At 37.2% G+C, this 13,332-nt stretch overlaps 1 protein-coding gene across 2 annotated transcripts in view; it reads right to left on the bottom strand.

Moving 5' to 3' along the window:
- gsk3b (glycogen synthase kinase 3 beta) overlaps positions 1-13,332 on the bottom strand; it is a 127,511-nt gene that overhangs the window by 41,631 nt on the left and 72,548 nt on the right. For both annotated transcript variants that reach the window (NM_001414812.1, XM_003226784.4), the window contains 1 exon segment: positions 7,095-7,225. In NM_001414812.1, coding sequence (NP_001401741.1) covers positions 7,095-7,225 — 131 coding nt within the window.

Here is a 13,332-nt window from a genome sequence, read left to right as displayed (position 1 = left end):
TGGGCCATTTTTCCATGTAAACTAATCAGAGGTTTGAGCCAAAATCCATGAAGTTGATCACTACCAGGCGATGTCCAGTTCTTGACTTTTTGCACTTGTTTGCTGATCATTTCAGTTGTTATTTCCATCTGTTCCATTTTGTTCTGTGAGAATTTTCCTTCAAACTCCTTTATCCACCCAGCGTCTTTGTTGTAGTTCTTATTATTTTCCCAAAGCTCTTTCTAGAACTTCGTTGTTGCAGTTTTCTCTGGCTTTATGGTTACTGTGTCTGTTGTTTGGTTCAGACTCTGGTAGAACCGTCTTTGGTCTGATTGAAACAGTTGATTTTGTCTGTACTGGATGATTCTGGCTTATTAATTATTATTATTGAGAGGCTGGCTGGCCATCTGTTGGGCGTGCTTGGATTGTGTCCTCCATGGCAGAATTGGGTTGGACTGGATTACCACAGTAATTATTTCATATTACAGTAGAATCTCACTTAACCAACATTTGCTTATCCAGTGTTCTGGATTATCCAATGCAGTCTGCCTTTTAGTAGTCAATGTTTTTGTAGTCAATGTTTTAAATTCATTTTGATATTTTGGTGCTAAATTTGTAAATACAGTAATTACAACATAGCATTACTGAGCACTGAACTACTTTTTCTGTCAAATTTGTTGTATAACATGATGTTTGGTGCTTAATTTGTATAATCATTACCTAATTGGATGTTTAATCGGCTTTTCCTGAATCCCTTCTTATTATCGAACATATTCACTTATCCAACGTTCTGCCGGCCTGTTTTTGTTGGATAAGTGAGACTCTACTGTATATTTATAATCTTATATTATCTGCTTAGAACTGGATTATATGAGCCCCCTTCTACACAGCTGTATAAAATGTACACTGAAGTGAATTATCTGGCAGTGTGGACTCAAGATAATCCAGTTCAAAGCAGATAATATAAGATTATAAATGGGTAATATAGCTGCGTGGAAGGGCCTTGAGTCTACACAGCCATATAATCCAGTTAAAATCAGATAATCTGTATCTTATAGGCAGTGGGGAAGAGGCCTGAGGCCTAACTGTGCCTGCCCCCTGGGCTGAGTAGGTTGCTAGGAGACCAAGTGGGCAGAGTTTAGCCTTCTAACTGGCAGCAATTGGATAAAAAACAATTATTCCTCTCCCTCTAATTAGGACTTTATTTTTCTTTTCTTTTTGTTGTATGAACGTAGAGGCATGGATGAGGGGTTGTGTTGCCAAGTTTAGTGTTTCTGGGATGTGTTGTTTTGTCCTAGGCCGAAATTTTTTTATCCTTTTATATATCTAGATTACCATCAAATATTATAATTTCTTCTATGGTATAAAAATCTTTACTCTCAACAAGAGTTCTCAATAAAATTCTCTTCTCTTATTAAATCTTTTGATCTCAGCAGGTTCATTTTTATTTTCTCTGAAATGCTGAGCTATTCCAGTCCATTTCAAATTCATCCTTCTGGCTTTTTTCCCTGTGTCAGAAGCAACTTGAGAAACTGCAAGGCGCTTCTGGTGTGAGAAAATTGGCCATCTGCAAGGACGCCCAGAGAACGCCTGGATGTTTGATGTTTTACCATCCTGTGGGAGGCTTCTCTCATGTTCCTGCATGGGAAGATGGAGCTGATAGATGGGCGCTCACCCCACTCCCCAGATTCGAACCCTCAATCTTTCGGTCAGCAGTCCTGCCAGCACAAGGTTTTAACCCATTGTGCCACCGGGGGCTCCATCCTTCTGGCTAAATACTCCATGCATATACACTTCAGTGTTTCTAAGTTTTGCAACAACTTATTTTTATCAGCATCTGCTTGATCTCCTCTCTCAGCAGTTTCACCTCCTTATAGATTTCTTCAAAATATTCTTGGTCATATGAACAATCCTTTGCCACAAAATCCTCATCCATTTTATTAAAAGTTGTCATTTTTAATATTCAGCAAATTAGTCAAGATTATTTTATACTGCTACAAATAAGGTAGCCAAGTGACGGCTTATCTATTATTTCCCCATTTTAAATTCAATTTTAGCAGAAAAATAGAAATAAAGAAAACATCAATGCTTATCCATACAAAATCATAAACAATTATGTAACTACACAATTTCCGTCATCAACATACAACTCTAATCTAATTGCATGGAAATCTAAAATACATACACATACATAAATTAGTTTTAAATTTCCTGCTTCCTTTTTGTTAGTTCAACCTTTTTCCTTCCACCCTACATCCAGCAAGTTATTTCTGCTTGTTCTTGCATTAACAAATGAATATCCAAAAAGCTTATAATTCCAAACTTGTACATTAAAAATCTGTTTCTCTCCTTCAGATATAGAGACAAAGGTTTCAATTATTCTAAGAACATGTACAGTGATTTATCCTTCAATGAAGTTGTTATTATTTGATTCTGCCACAAGAACAATGTATCCCTTCGTGAAGAACAATGCCTGTTCCCATGACATCTCTCAATCTCTCAACCATGTTTCTTTCAAAACAAGGAAAGGAAAAGTTTCAAACTTTGAGATTTAACATACCTTCATTCCTTCATTAATTAAATCTGCATCCATACACAAGGCAATCTTAAAATAGTTCTTATCATCTGCCCAAAAGTAAACTCATTAAAGCAGTGGTTCTCAACCTGTGGGTCCCCAGGTATTTTGGTCTACAACTCTCAGAAATCCCAGCCAGTTTACCAGCTGTTAGGATTTCTGGGAGTTGAAGGCCAAACATCTAGAGAATCACAGGTTAAGAACCACTGCATTAAAGCAATGCTGTCCCTGCAAAATGAAATATCTCATTATAGTCAGTGATTTTCAGATTGTAAGTGAAAACCTAATTAAAGAACGTGTGATTACAGATTTGCTTTCAGCAGGATGAATATGATAATGTGATTCCCCACACTATGGTAGCAAGGTTCCTCAGCATTTGTGGGTTATTTCCCATTCTCCTCTTGGCCCAATGAGTAACCTACCAGCTAGAATGTGTCTCTGTGCCAGTGGTCACTGCCACCAAAGCTTCGGCTAGTCATTATCATCTCAAAGAAATCTCTCAAACAGAAGATATTCTGAATTACAACAACTAAGTAATATATGGAATGTAGTCAAATCAGAGACAATGTCTATGCATATAAAAAGAAATAAAATAATGATACTTTTGATTTGGTATTGGATCTTTTAACACAATACTGCCTATACTATTACAAATTGGTCTATCTTCAAATATTTACTTCTATATATATTCTATACAGATGGTTTATTAGTAATGTATTTACTAATATTAAGAGGCATCATACCAGCTTCCAAAACTTCACTGGGTGCTTCATCAGACAAAAATGTTACAAAATCAATCAGAAGAAGTCATGACAATGTTTGAGGAACACACATACATTTTTTTTTCAGATGCTACTTCTGTTGTCAGTTAAGATGATCTATAGAGGTATCTGCAGCAGAGGCAATGTGGGACCATACACTTTACTTGGCCCAGTAAAGGTATCACTTTATAGGGTTCTAAATCTAATATTTATTGGGCTCTTTTGCAGATTTTATGTAAAATATTCTCATAAACCTAAGCAGAAATTGGAAAGACAAAGGAACTGTAATGATTCAACCATGGAAGAACTGAGTAAGGACACAGCTAAAGAAGGAAGGTATAAACATTGTTGGCAATGTTACCTTCTAGAGACAGCTTGTCCAACCTGTGGCCTATGGGCTGTTTGCGGCCCAGAACATCTATCTTTACAGTCTAACACAAAATCGTAAACTTGAAAGTTTAGATTTTTTTGTAACTCCATTGCATGAACTTTGCAGACAACAGTTCTAGATCATCAAGTTTGCAGATGACACCAAACTGGGAGGGATAGCTAACACTCCAGAAGACAGGAGCAGAATTCAAAACGATCTTAACAGACTAGAGAGATGGGCCGAAACTAAGAAAATGAAGTTCAACAGGGACAAATGCAAGATACTTCACTTCGGCAAAAAAAAAATAATAAAAAAAATGGAATGCAAAGATATAGAATGGGGGACGCCTGGCTCGACAGCAGTACGTGTGAAAAAGACCTTGGAGTCCTCATGGACAACAAGTTAAACATGAGCCTACAATATGATGCGACTGCTAAAAAAGCCAACGGGATTCTGGCCTGCATAATTAGGCGTATAGCATCTAGATCCAGGGAAGTCATGCTCCCCCTCTATTCTGCCTTGGTGAAACCACACCTAGAATACTGTGTCCAATTCTGGGCACCACAATTGAAGGGAGATGTTGACAAGCTGGAAAGCATCCAGAAGAAGGCAACTAAAATGATCAAGGGTCTGGAGAACAAGCCTTATGAGGAGCAGCTTAAAGAACTGGGCATGTTTAGCCTGCAGAAGAGAAGGCTGAGAGGAGACATGATAGCCATGTACAAGTACGTGAAGGGAAGTCCTAGGGAGGAGGGAGCAAGCTTGTTTTCTGCTGTCCTGTAGAGTAGGACGCGGAACAATGGCTTCAAACTACAGGAAAATAATTTCTATTAAAAATTACAGAGAACATATGATACTCAACTATATGGAATGCCTATTAATCTATAATGAAGATTCACAACATAGCAGTCAACTTTAAGAAACAAATAAATTGGAAGAAAGGGTTGTAAGATCCTGGTTTGATACTTTTGACTGGATGAGACATGATTGGTCTCATCCAGGAACTACAATGTGATATTGACTATGAACAGAAACTTTTCCACCTTCTCTCTTGATAGCATGTAGAAAATGGGAAAGCATCTTTTCTTCCTCATTTACTATGGTACCACTCTAAAATATGAAAGATTGTTAAACAAACACTTCTGGTCCCAAGCATCTCAGGCAAGGGAGGCTGTATACTACAAATGAATTCCTTAATTTCTTGGGAAGATTTTGAGCTGAAGGTTTTCTGCATATTTGGACAATTTCAGTCTCTGCTCTTAGTGAGATGGAGGGGGAAAGGAGGGGGCAGAGAGACTGCTCCATTCAATTAGGATTCCCCAAAGGAATAGAATCCCCAGGAAAGACTTAAGGAGGATTCTCTTTACACACACTCCCTCTCTTCTCTCTCTCTCTCTCTTACACACACCACTCCTAGCCCATCCTTCTTCCAGCTGTCTTAGTTGTCAAGAGATAGAAAGGCAACTCAAAATAGGAAGAAAACTGCCAAAATCCAGGCCAATACACCAAGGTCAGGACCTGAAGGAACTGAAGTAACTATCTCAAATCAGAGAAAGAATTTGGGAGGCGTATCAAAGAAGGTATAACTGAAAGTTGAAGGGAGGCAAGGCAGAAGGGCCAACTGGCAAAAAGCAGGGACATGACATTGTCCAAAATCTGACTGGCCTGCTGAGAAGGAGTTGTTCTTGTTGGTGCAAAACAGCAGGGCCACAAAGTCATTGCGATAGGAGGCCCTCAGAAGAGCAGAAGTGGCAGGATAAGTTCCCCTAGGTTTTCAATATTAAGAAATTGGCACCATGGCAGATATCAGTGTTTCTTTTAGATTCTACCAGTGTTGACTCAGATGAGAGTTTAGTCCAGGGGTCCCCAAACTAAGGCCCGGGGGCCGGATGCGGCCCTCCAAGGTCATTTACCTGGCCCCAGTTTTATAACATAATATTTTAATATCATTTTTAATAATATAATATATTGAATATACATATAATATTGATAATAATATAATGTTATACAATATAATACTAATAATAATACCATATAATAATATTAATTATATGTTATATATTACATATAATATTACAGTATAGTGGTATAGTTCAATATAGTAATATATATTGCTAATATTGTGCTATGCTAATCTATATATATAAAAGGGTAATGAAATTTCGGCCTAGGACAAAACAACAAAACTACACATCCCTGAAACACTAAACTTGGCAGCACAACCCCTCATCCATGCCTCTACAACAAAAAGAAAAGAAAAATAAAGTCCTAATTAGAGGGAGAGGAATAATAGTTTTTATCCAATTGCTGCCAGTTAGAAGGCTAAGTTCCGCCCACTTGGTCTCCTAGCAATCCACTCAGCCCAGGGAAAAGGCAGAGTTAGGCCTCACTTAGGCTTCTTCCACACTGCCTATAAAATACAGATTATTTGATTTTAACTGGATTAATATGGCAGTGTAGACTCAAGGCCCTTCCACACAGCTATATAACCCATTTATAATCTTATATTATCTGCTTTGAACTGGATTATTTTGACTCCACACTGCCATATGATCCACTTCAGTGTGCATTTTATACAGCTGTGTAGAAGGGGCCTCATACTTCGCCACAGCAACACGTGGCCGGGCACAGCTAGTAATATAATATATTGTATGTACATACAGCTGCTCTGAGTCCCCTTCGGGGTGAGAAGGGCAGGATATAAATGTAATAAATAAATGTAGTAAATGAATAAATAAATAATTTTAGACTTAGGCTCACCCAAAGTCTGAAATGACTTGAAGGCACAACAACAACAATCCTAATTAACTTGACTATCTCATTGGCCAGAAGCAGGCCCACACTTCCCATTGAAATCCTGATAGGTTTATGTTGGTTACAATTGTTTTCATTTTTAAATATTGTATTGTTCTTTCATTGTTGTTGTTTTGCACTACAAATAAGATATGTGCAGTGTGCACAGGAATTTGTTCGTATTTTTTTTCCCAAATGATAATTCGGCCCCTCCACAGTCTGAAGGATTGTGGACCGGCCCTCTGCTTCAAAAGTTTGAGGACCCCTGGTTTAGTCCATCCTGAGATAATCTAACTGACCCTTTCTAGTCTCCTTGCTGCAGTGACCATTTTTGCATCAAAATTACATTGATTCATTGATGTTGACCCAAGTATTTGAGGTTGATTCCCCCCCCAAATGATTTCCTGACTTAATATTGGAATTTATATAGCAGAAATATATATGGTATTTGCAACTAGTAGATTCAAACACAAAAACCAACAAGACATTTTGTTAATTTTGCCAGCTTCAAAAGTAGAATATAGCCCTGTGAAAATGGAACCATCACTGTTCTGCAAGTTAGAATAATCTTCAGACCAATCAAACCTTACTATCAGTTTTTTTCAGAGATACTTACCTTCCAAAATCACAAAGTTTTAAGACAGCTGTGTCGGGATCCAGTAAAAGGTTCTGTGGTTTTATATCCCGATGGCATATTCCAAAGGAATGGATATAGGCTAAACTTCGGAACAGCTGATACATGTACAACTGAAACACAAGAATACAGTGGATAATGCATACTTTCCTTGCAAAACTATGACAAAAAGTAGAACTATTTTATTAATTTCTCTATAATAAATAATAAAATGCATCTATGTGATTAAAAACAACAATCAGAAGCTATGTTGATGCTATAGATTCTTTTTAAAAGCCCACACTTCAACTTGGGAATTTAAAGCAGTTAAGAGAAAAGGATCAACCACAGCAATATAAAACATGGTAACGTCTACAGTACTCAAATAAGTAGTAATTTCAACAATTAAATTTCAGCTCACACATTCATTTATCAAAACCAGAGGCTACTTTGTGTGTCATTTAAATCCAGCTTCTTAAGCTTTTTCTATTCACAATTCCTTTCCACCTGAGACATTTTTACATGACCTCAGGTATACAAGTATGTGTGTGTGTGTATATATATATATAACACTGCATGTTAGCCATATATATATATATATATATATATATATATATATATATATATATATGGGGCTAACATGCAGTGTTGGGACCCACAGTTTAAGAAGCAGTGATTTACACCAATCCCCTGCTCCATGCAGACAATCTTAAAATAGAGCATCACGAACAAATGACTGATTGGGCGTTTACTCAAATATCTTTCAACATGGAAAATCTGACTACTGTTCTTAACACTGAATCCTAAAGTCAAACTACTACTTTTATCAACAAATGTTTCTTTACACATGACTAATATCTACTTTCCTGTAACATCTACTACTACAATCTAGTTTCTGCGACAAGTCTTTCGTCCTCTACTCTGCAGGTATTTGAAAAGTTCTACCACCCCTTTGAGCTTTTCTTCAGAAGAAAGATACTTAGCTCCTCTAACCATTTTTTTACAGGAGTTATTTTCCATACCACAGATCATCTTCGCATTAATACTATTTATTTCCATTATGAGTAACCTTAGAGTCAATGTCTCAGCAAGACATACACAAGAACAAACATAATAATAGTTATATTGCTAAGAACATATATAAACTGTTTAAAGAAATAATACTGCTTTAAAAATTAAGAAGATAAATAAGGCAGCATAGAGAATGGCAATTTTAAAACACAACTTCAAAGTAAATAATGAAAACTGAAGTCATTAATAAGCAAATCATTTACAGGAAGGTCAACTAAGTCAGCACCAATCATACTTCTGTAAAGACAGTAATCCATACTTTGGATCCATGAGAGGAAGCCCACTCACAAATAATCACCGACATAGCATCTATACGAAGTGTTTAGAGAAGGGCCTCAGATAACCTTGAGGCATGCACAGGAACACATGTAAGAAAGGCCTAAAAGTACTACGTTGGTCAACCAATGAAAATCTTGATAGTCTAAAAGGCACTAGATTCCATATGATCTTAGAAGCAAAGCAAGGTCACTTCTCATTAGTACTTGGATGGAGACTGCAAACTAATACCAGGTGCTGTAGGTTACATTTCAGAAGGAAGTGACAAAAAAAAAAACACCTCCAAATATTGCTTTCCTAAGAAAACCCTAGGAGATCCATGGAGTCACCATAAATTGACAGACAACTTGAAAGCACATACACAAAGAATGTGCTGGATGAGATAGAATTATATTATCATTCCTGTGAATATTCTTTATGAGCGAAGGGCAAATATGAAACAACTTGTTGCTCAGTAGGAGTAACAGCTGAGGTGAATTATTTAAAAACTGATAGCAAGATATATATATTGGAAGGTGGATTTGGCAGGAAGGGAGGTAGAAACCTATGCTGTGTAGATTTCAGTATTGCCCTATGGAACACAACCATTGTGATGAATTATAATAAATGCAGAGCATAACATTTAGGATGGATGTACAATGGTTTCTTCAATTTCAGTAATCTTTATCAACTGTGTCATTCAGAAGAAAGGCACATTGAGTAGGACTGAACACCACTTCAATAAATGATAGGTAGACAGCTGTCTTTCAGACAGACCTAGAGTGCCTAAAAAGCAAATTGTAACCATGACCTGGCATTTTAGAGATGAATGGGAAAAGGGGAGAAATGGCTACTTCTTAAAGCTCAACTGGCTGTAAAAATGAATGTGTCTTTCTGTGACCCTTGAAGCAAAAGAAAGGCCAAAGGGCAGAATCTAAAAATGGAAGAGCTCAAGACAGCTATTCATCATCTTGATCAAAGATCATAATACCTGCTCCAGTTTGTTGTGGATAAAGCTACCAAGTGAAGTCTCATTGAATCAACTATTTTATGGTAATCTATACTCCTTTTCCACAAGTGTTCAGCTTCATAAATCTTCCTGTAAAAAACTCATTTATGCAAGAATGTGTTTCATAAGATGATCCAAAGCATCCCTCATATTATATTCTAATCATTCTAGAACCTAAAACTGCTGTTGAACAGATGTTCTGAAACTAGTGTTTCATTTTAAGTGTAATGAACTTTCCATTCTATCATCCAAACTAAGACAGGAAGAAAGGGTCCTAGATCCATTACCCAAATACCCAAGAAAGAATCCACAGAAATTTCATTTTTAAAAAGCCATGGATACTCTCTTCCCAAAAAAGAATGTCTAAGCAAAGTCTATCTTCCTTGAGAAAATATATTGTTGTTTCATCCAGGAATGCACCAATCTGGCATTAAACCAAACATCAAACAAATTGGAAATCTGAGTAGTAAAGCTAAGTATTAAAAATCAAATAGTTCAGAGAACATTCCTTAGACATGCCCTGCATACCTGCAAATGGTGTGTGTTAATGATATTGATAAAATCTCCAGTAATTTCATTATATGGCACTTCCTGGAAAACTTGAGGTAGATAGAATATTTACTTTCTTTCTTGCCAAAAAACCTTTACCTAACCCAAAATTATTCAACATGAAGGCTATTGCCACATTTAAAATCCTATCTATTAAGAAATCTCCTATCCAACAACCAAGACTCTTTTAGAAAAAACTAGCTGTGCCCGGCCACGCATTGCTGTGGCATTGTCTGGTGGTGTTGGTGAGAAATTGTTGAGGTAGTGGTGGTATTGAATGTCTGTTGTATGGTTGTCTTTATGTTTAGTATGCACACTGAAGTGGATTATATGGCAGTGTGGAGTCAAGATAATCCAGTTCAAAGCAGATAATATAAGACTCTAAATAGGTTATATAGCTGTGTGGAAGGGCCTTGAGTCTACATTGCCATATAATCCAGTTAAAATCTGATAATCTGTGGAAGAGGCCTAAATGAGGCCTAACTGTGCCTGTCCCCTGAGCTGAGTAGGTTGCTAGGAGACCAAGTGGGCGGAGCTTAGCCTTCAAACTGGCAGCAATTGGATAAAAACTATTATTCCTCTCCCTGTAATTAGGACTTTATTTTTCTTTTCCTTTTTGTTGTATCAACCTAGAGCCGTGAATGATGGGTTGTGTTGTCAAATTTCGAGGTTGGTGGGCCTGTAGTTTTGTTGTTTTGTCCGCTGCCCTGATGCCATCACCCTTTTATATTTATAAATACAACAGAACTATAAATATTATTTAAAACCATGCTTTCCAGCTTGTTGTCATCTCCAACAATTTTCCAATATAGCATATGTATATTCCTTACTAACTGTTCTTGTCTGTTAATATTCAACCTCAATTTTCACCTTAGAAACCTCATTTTTAGAATGGTTCCCAATTTTGCCAAAGATGGCAAGGTTTATTATTTCCCATAGGGAACCATTTCATCCTTCGTACTGGCTGAGCATTCCTTATCCAAAATTCTAAAATCCAAAATATTCAAAAATCCAAAACTGTCCACATGGATGGTTGAACACCTTGTTCTTTGATGATCTGATATAATTCATGCACAAAATATTGTGTAAAATAATAACAATAATAATAATTTATATCCCGTCCTATCTCCCCATGGGGACTTCAGGCTATAAGATTTATACGAAATGAACACATTTTCATATTTAGGTTTAAGTCCATCTTTTAGATATCTCTTTAAGTACATATATGCAAATATGGGGATTACAAACTGCAAAAAAATCCAAGCATTCCGAATAAGGCACACTCAATCTGTATGCACTTTTTTGCTTTATTATTATTTTATTTTTTGTATTTTTAATTAATTTTTATTTACATTAACAACTTACAGTGAAACAGAACACAAAACAATGAACATTTTACAAACACATAACCCCACCACCAAGGCCTGAACAAGTATCATTTTCTTTACCATAAGATTTACAAGTCAACCATTAAACAAATGTCATATCCAAAGTTCCTGAACAACAAGATTGTATTGTTTTCCTTTTTCACTTTCTAGAACATATTTAATAAAAACTGACCAGTATAAATCAAAATCAGATCTATTAGTTCTATTAGTATGCACTTTTAGAAATATCTTCATCTCTTAATCTGTATGCACTTTTTGAAATCTCTTAAATTAAAGATTAGAGCAAAAACAATCATACTACTATTTCAGGAATTATTTGCATAAGTCAGTCAATAATGTCTATGATCTTTTTATTCTGTGATTAGGGAAAGAGTCATGTCTGACTCTTGAGGGTTGGCCTCCAAGGTCATGTGGCCGGCATGACTACATGGAGCACAGTTACCTTCCTGCAGAAGCGGTACCTATTGATCTACTCACATTTGCATGTTTTCGAACTGCTGGGTTGGTAGAAGCTGGGGCTAACAGCGGGAGCTCACCCACTCCCCAGATTTGAAATGCCGACCTTTCAATCAGCAAGTTCAGCAGCTCAGAGGTTTAACCCGCTACGCCATCGGGGGCTCTTTGATTACAGTTGTCATAATAATGGTGCCCAGGGATCTTTGCACAATGTATTTCCATTGTGCAAAGACCTTTGGGCACCATTATATGTTACATGGTTTTCTTTCTCCAAATATCAAAAAATTGTTTTTTCATCAATTCCTTGGGTCTTTTGCTTTCTGATGAAACTAAGGCACAGCTTAACCCCCAACTTCACTTTATCATTTAACAAAACCAGATGACATCACCCGCAAATCAGGTCCTACATGTTGCATAAGCCTGTGGAGGTGAATCAATTATTAAAATGATGTCAGTATTTAGCTGAAACTTTCTTGGAATGATGAAGTAATTCATGTCTCAAATCCCTGAAAACCACTTTCGCCTTTCGCTCACCAAAAAGAGAATTACAACAAGCATTCCTGAAACTACAGTGTCCATCATGTAAAGTAAAAGAACAAAAAACAAAAACAAGACAATACCCAGAACTACTCTATTAAAGAACAGGCTAAGAACAATAAATGGCAGAACAATGGGTACATAAAGCTCCCAACTTATTTTGGACAACAGTGCTGCCCTCACAAAGGCTCTTGGTGGCAGGTCTTTACTTATCTACAGACAGCTTTGTATGGGAGAACACATAACACAAAACGAGAGACATGGAATGAAACTTTGTCACAAACCCAGATACCTACTCTGCCCACAAATTTACTCAAAAATGTCATTGCAGGACCTAATCATATTGCCCATGATATTATAGGAACTTTCACTTGCTTATCCTCTAAAATGATACATGCCACCCTCTGTCAACAATGCCTTTCAGCATTCTAGATTTGGGCAAACAGGGTAGTTTCTGGGGCAGAGAATAAATTGACATTTATTTATTTACTAGCTTGGGGACCCGGCGGTGCCCGGGTTATTTGAAAACGGAACTGTTTGCCTTTGTTCCAAGTTTAGTCTTGATCCAGTGTCAGTTGGCTTTAGTTGGTGTGGGTGAACTACAACTCCCATATGCAAGTGCATGGTCCATCCCCCTGCAAACAGCTCCAGGATGTAAAGTAGGTCATGGGGAGTCGATGTGTCAAGTTTGGTCTTGATCAGACATTGGTGGGGGTCGCAGTGGTCTGGGGAAGTGAGTGAAGGTACTGTAAATCCCATCATCCATGATCCATTGTTCCCTCAAATGATAGGACGACGTAAAGTGGGCCACATTGCACCTATATGTCAAGTTTGGTACAGTTTCATCATTCATGGGCATCACAGTGGTTTGTGGGAGGTGAATTGGATGAAGGTACTGGAAATCCCATCATCCTTGGTGCATTCTCCTGTAAACCACACCAGGAGATAAATTGTGTCACATTGCACCTGGGTGTCA

This window comes from Anolis carolinensis, chromosome 2, assembly GCF_035594765.1.
Source record: "Anolis carolinensis isolate JA03-04 chromosome 2, rAnoCar3.1.pri, whole genome shotgun sequence".
NCBI lineage: Eukaryota > Metazoa > Chordata > Lepidosauria > Squamata > Dactyloidae > Anolis > Anolis carolinensis.
Note: the sequence above shows the minus strand (reverse complement) of the source record. Positions and strands in the feature narration are given on the sequence as shown.